We start from the raw sequence: 6,349 nt of genomic DNA, 5'->3' as shown, positions 1-6,349 counted from the left end.
TTCCTGCTAGAAAAAATGCCACATGTGGTACATTATTTTTTGCAAATAATGAATGTTTTTACAAGAAACAGACAAACTAGCTAATCTTGGCAGAAAATCATTAACTGTGAATCGTATCAATATATGCCAAGGATGTGTTCAAGATGAGGTTACATAAAAGGTTCATGAAGTGAAGACCCTGACCTGCTTGAGCTGCATGGCTGTAAGGCCTTTTCCATCTCTTTAATCTTTTCTTACAGAAGTTAAAGCTTCAGGTTTTCTGTACCAAGTCTTTTGGGTTACTTTATATTAGCTCTTTGGAGATGAAGAATATCTGGCAAGAAGCATAAAGGGTTGAACCCCAGCATATGAACTGCTAGAAAATATAACAACTGCTCAGAGTTAAAGTAGTCTCATGCTTGACTTGCCCAGTAATGCCATCCCACAGAAAATTATAACACCAGCTTGGGAATTTCCAGTGTTTATACAGACGTAACATCCAGTTGGTAAAATGTCTGTCTTTCTGAATTCTCAGAGGGTATAAAGTACACTCTCTGTGCACTGTATAGTGGCTCTGCTCTCACACAGTGACGGTGATGAAGGCAAAACAGAGTTTAGAAGTTTGCTGTGTCACATCAGGGAGATTTCCCAGTTCAGCTTTGCTGTCAGGGAGAATACTAGATTTTACTTTTTTTTTTTTCTTCATTAAAAGGAAAAGGTCACTCTGGATAGAGCAGTAATGAATGGAATAAGGAGCAGTGGTCCAGCTTCTCTCTCACAATGTGATGTACAGTGAGCACTGCAAAAAGCCACAAAAACTAAGAGAGCTGCCATTCTTTTGGCCTCTAGATAAGCCATCTCCAAAAGGATTTGCTATCTGTTATGAAAATGAGTGAATAGATACTGTTAAATGAAGATTCTATTCTTCAATTAATAAGTAATTTCCATTCTGGAGTAGATAATTTATGCCTACTACCCAGGCAGCAATTGTGATTAATATGCTGCATTAGTTACTTGAGCAGATAAAATCTCAACAGCTAAAGATCTTGTTTTCATGCAGATAAGGCTGATAGGAATATCAAAGGAAGATAAAACCTCAAGAATGTGATGTAATGCACAGAGCAAGTTATACCCTGTCAAAACTGTAAAGTCTGAACAAAATGTTATCAGATTTTCCTGTAAGGGAGGTTGGAAGAAAGGGTTATATATACTGGGACACCTCAAGCTCCACACATGATGGAAATGGAACTGACTGGTTTTGGCAAATAGAGTGTGATGGCTTGTCTTTCTATTTCTACCTACAGGAGAGTGGTGCTCTTTTTAAAGGACATCCTGTGTCTTATAAGGCAGCATTGGCCAAACATCACCATTGACAGCAAGTGGGGTTTGGAGTTTCATATTAACCAAGAGGCACTTCTCAGTGTTTTCTTTAGTCTGAATCTAAACTAAACTCTGGTTAAATAATTTTGTATCTCATTGACTTATACATTAAAGTTAAATTGCTTTTGTATTTATTCTGTTAAATTAGAAAAAAATCAAAAAGGTTTCCTGGGGTCATTTAATTTAACTTCTATTACTACACAAGTTTCCACACTCTTGTGTTCAGCAGACTATGCTTATTTGTCTGATCTCAACATCTTCTTCCAAAGTTGTATCCCAGTGTCCCAGACACATATTTGTCAGTGTAGCAAATCCTTAAGTCCTTTTTAAATTTTTTTTTTTTTCTTGGCCGGTAACAACCTTCTTCTCACTGGCAAATTTGCACTTTCATTTTAAGATGCATAATTAAGCATTTGGGTCGTACAGAACACTAAGATGGCTGGTAATAAGCAGTAACTAGAATGAATACATGTAATCTGAAAACTATTCTCTTGTAAATTAATGGTTTTGTCCACAATAGTTTTAATCTAAAAAATCACATTAATGAGAATTTTATGGAATAGAAGTTGGTTTTTTTTCTTGCAGTATATAGAATCATGAAGGTAGAAAAGATCTCTAAGATCGTCAAGTCCAACTGTCAGATATGCTGTTGTTTTCTTTATGTACATGAGATGTAGATGAGACAAAGTATTGTTGCTCTGGGAGTCAATTGTCAAGTAAGATCTTAATTTCTTCAAAGTTTGGTAATCACTATATATACTTCTATACTTGATTAAAATTAGGATCTTTTTTCCCTCATTCTAACTATCTTGCACCATTTGGTTTAACATATGGGCCATTAGTCTTTTCCTCGTTAGTGTTTATTTGGTTATCAATTACCTGTTCTGAAATATGTGGTAGAAGTATTATTTCAGTGTATCTTTGTGGGGGATAATCTTTGGTCAATTGTATGCCCTTTAAGCTATGTTGTAAGCAAATATTGTGTAGTTTTCTGCCATAACTGTGACTTTGTTAAATGCTGGACTGCCACTGTACAAATTGGATTTTGAGACTCTAATTTTGGTTTAAAGAAAACATATCTCCAGATTTTACCCTTTTTAATGGATTATATTAATGCATTGTTTTTAAATGTGAAGCATTTTATCTTACTGTGGTTATACAGGTTGAGAAATTGTGCAGAAACAAAAACCAGAGCGATTTGATACAGTAAATTTTATTAATTATCTTCCTTCTTTTGTAGATATTTGGGCAATCGGCTGCATATTTGCTGAACTGTTGACTTCAGAACCTATATTTCACTGTCGCCAGGAGGATATCAAAACAAGTAATCCTTTTCATCACGATCAGCTAGACCGCATTTTCAGTGTAATGGGATTCCCTGCAGGTAATTTATTTTCATTAAAGCAGCAGACATAGTGCTACTGAGTTGTTTGTTTGTTGGGGTTTTTTTCTAAAGGAAATTACTAGTTGTTTTTATAGGTACAAAGCAACTGTCAGTTTGATGGATTTGGAAATGCTGACAATTAAAGAACAATAGCACTGGCCAACAAATAGGAAGTCAAACAACTCCTGTAGTTATTTCTTCCTGAGTATTACTTAACCTACACATTCAGAACTGTAAATGCTTTTTCTTTTTTCTGCACTACCATAGATAAAGACTGGGAAGACATAAGGAAGATGCCAGAATATCCAACTCTTCAGAAAGATTTTAGAAGAACAACGTAAGTGATGATAATGTAACAACAGTTCATTGAGTGTGGTGGAGGCAGAAATCGGCTCTGACTTCTTGGGGAGGGGGTTTTGAAGTATTTGGATTCAAACAGCTGTCCTGTTTGAATTAGGTGGTTTACTTGAATGGTGTTCTCTCCCTCAGCTGCTTGTTAAGAACATAACTGAATAACCTCCTCATTTCTCTAGAAGGGGTTGTCATAAGTGTAATTTAATCTATGACAGGCACAGACAAATGAGCTTGCTTAACCCATTTCTATTACATGTTCAAGATAACTTCATTCATTTTGTGGGAGAAAGAATAGGGAAGCACTGGTATTTTTGACAAGCGGGTATGTGAAGACAGCAATGTATTGGACAGAAATTTCTATTGAAGGTAACATGTTCAGTAGGTTGTGATGCAAAGCCTGTCTGGGATCTGCGAATTTTCCACTTCTACTGTTTCCTGGTGCTTTGGCTAAATGAGTCAAGTGGTGATAATTGATCAGAGCTGGTAAGGAGTCACATGGACTTCTTAAGGTAGAGGACGCGGATTTGGGAGTTTTTGGATTCTGTTTCCAGCTCTGACATGGATTCATTACACTGGCTTTACATAAGATATGAAGTTTATCTTTTCTTTGAAGCTTCTTTCTTTTGAAAATGTCTTTAGATAACGTCTGGAGTCGTAAATTGAAGGCAAGGCACAGGTTATAAGTATTTAGAGCATTTTTGAGTTTGGGAGCTGTAAGGACTGTATGATTTTCTGCAGGTTGGGGAGACAGAATGGTAATCTAACTGCTCTGCCAAGTTTTAACTGGATGCAACTTAATAGCTCAAATGTTGAGCTGTGACAAACTGCTGAACACTTTCTGTGGCAGAGTTGCTTTAGAAAAATAGAGTATAAACTTCAAATTGTCTCTCTGTCGTATATCCTTATCAACAGCTTATCCATATACTATAAAAGTTGCCTGCTTCATGGAAATAATCTTTACACAGTTGATTGCTCTCCAGTTGGTGAAAAGCACACTTTATGTGTGCAACTGCTAGGTAAATATCTGACGTGTCTTCTGATAGCAGTTCTTTTTCCAGTTTACTTACTGAGGGTTGGGAAATGTTTCTGTGGTCGCTTGATAGAGTTACATGTTTTTAATGCACTATTATTTCAGACATGTCTTTCTTTAACTGTATTTTTCAGATATGCCAATAGTAGCCTCATAAAATACATGGAGAAACACAAAGTCAAGCCTGACAGCAAAGTTTTTCTTTTGGTAGGTGCAACTTGAAAATTGCTGTGATGACAGGAATGAAATTGCATTTCTTAAGCGTAATATCTGTATCTGTTCTCCTATCTCATTCTAATGAACCCCAATGTTAAGGAAAGCTATTTATCACTAACTGGCCATTTTTGAAATGTGTTTTCTTCATACACATTTTGCTTAAACTGCTGGTATTGAAGATCTGAGAGTCTTCTCTAATTAAGATCTGCAAGACACTTGGATACCCAGCCTTACCTTTAGGTCTCCTGTGCAAATAAGAGAGTGAGTATAATATGTGTCTTGATTCTGTGTGGCTTCAGAGAGCTAAAGAACCCCCAAAAGCTAAAAGAGTTTTGTGAAGAAAGGGAAGAGGAAAGGAGAAATTAATTTCTTGTAGTAATTTGGTTTTCTTTTTCTTCCCTCTGAGAGTAGTCCACCACTGTTCTGGCAATGATTCCAGACAAAATCCCTAAATACATATTTGCTGGTTGCCTAGTCGAGTCATCCGTTGTAGGCCAATGCAGGGTTTCTCTGTCTAATACTGCATCATTTCTGGATGCCTCTGTGATGACTTGGTGCTGTCTAAATTTAGGAACGATGTTCAAAGTGACTTTGCTAATGCCATGTACAGGGAGGTCTGTAATGAGGCTCTTAGGGCAGCTTGAGTTTCAGTGGTCTGCTTTCAGTTACAAATTCAGCATAGCAGTCATCTCTCTATGTCCTGGCAAAGATTTGCTCTTTAACTCGTTAGTAGTTGCTGGATGATGACACAAATAGCTGTGGAAACAGAATAGGTCGATACCAAGTGGGTGGAAGGGAAGAATTTCCATAAGAAGAGTGAGACTTGATGAAAAAAAAAAGAACTAAAATTTCTTAAACTCAGCTTACTGGGCATACAGTGGAATCACCTGGAGGGTAAGTCTAACTGAGAAGATGACAATTTTAAGAGACATCATTAGTTAGCACATGAATTTCCATGTTTTCCTAGTAAAAGTGAAATCCACCAGAAAACCTGCTTGCTGTCAGCTTATACTGCTAATTCATCAAGGCTGAACACTGAGTTGAGAGTCGTCTTGGGTGGGTAGGCTGCTTTTCCTAGGGGAAATATTAACCAGATCTCTAAAGAACACTGAAACTACCATACTTTGCTGTTCTTTCTGAATATCATGAAGAAGACTTAGTTCGCTAAGGAGGCTAATTTGTTAGATTTTTCTCACAGTTCAAGGAGTGAATAAGGGTGGTTTAATGATCAGCCACAGAGACGGAGGCTGATCTCAAATCAGGTAGTCTCCCAGAGCTCTGAATAAGAATGCCCAGGAGTGTGGACTACCTTCCTGATATCTCATTGCTGTACTGGGGAGGTTCATGTATTGTGAAGCAGACTCCCTAAAACTCCTTGTTCATATCCAAGGTAGTTATTTTTATGAGGTAACCTCCATCTTGCAGGGTGACCTCTGAAGACATCTGCTTTGAACAGTCATTGATTGAGACTGTGCTAATGAGTGCAGGAAGTGTGGTGCATGGGGAACAGATGGCATCAAGTAGATAAGTGCAGGATAGCAAGTGACTCTTGACAGAGAGAATGATATTATGCCATTCTGCTGATTGACATTGAATGATAATGTCTACGTGAAGGGCAGAATGTTTTCCATTCAGGAAGAGGCATCTGTTCTTGCTGTCCTGGAAGAGTTACAGGCATAGTATTCATAGCTGCCATGTCAGGCCAGTGGAGCCTGAGAGCGAGCGAGCTTGAGACCTACTGGGAAGTATGAGATTTTGATGAAGTCTAGTCTCATTGGTTTCCTATGTTGTCTTAGCAGCTGCTGCCCTGAAAGCAAATTGTTTCCAGACATTTTTTTTATTCATTTTCCCCAGAAGCTACAGATAACCAGACTTTCTCAAAGAAGTTGGTTCACAGTAGCATCACTGATAGGCAGGTTATCTCGCTGAGAGGGATGTTGTGTGTGGTATTACTTGGAATGGGCAAGCTGATTGTATGCTTGCAAGTGCACCAGGAATGCTAAGGG

The 6,349-nt window shown here is 37.8% G+C and overlaps 1 protein-coding gene across 2 annotated transcripts in view; it reads left to right on the top strand.

Annotated features, from left to right (window-relative positions):
- Positions 1 to 6,349, top strand: part of CDK19 (cyclin dependent kinase 19) — a 104,505-nt gene that overhangs the window by 80,901 nt on the left and 17,255 nt on the right. For both annotated transcript variants that reach the window (XM_008637769.2, XM_017739620.1), the window contains exons 6-8: positions 2,600 to 2,743; positions 3,011 to 3,080; positions 4,262 to 4,334. In XM_008637769.2, coding sequence (XP_008635991.1) covers positions 2,600 to 2,743; positions 3,011 to 3,080; positions 4,262 to 4,334 — 287 coding nt within the window. The remainder of the gene's footprint in view (positions 1 to 2,599; positions 2,744 to 3,010; positions 3,081 to 4,261; positions 4,335 to 6,349) is intronic.

This window comes from Corvus brachyrhynchos, unplaced genomic scaffold, assembly GCF_000691975.1.
Source record: "Corvus brachyrhynchos isolate BGI_N302 unplaced genomic scaffold, ASM69197v1 scaffold14, whole genome shotgun sequence".
NCBI classification, from domain to species: domain Eukaryota; kingdom Metazoa; phylum Chordata; class Aves; order Passeriformes; family Corvidae; genus Corvus; species Corvus brachyrhynchos.
Note: the sequence above shows the minus strand (reverse complement) of the source record. Positions and strands in the feature narration are given on the sequence as shown.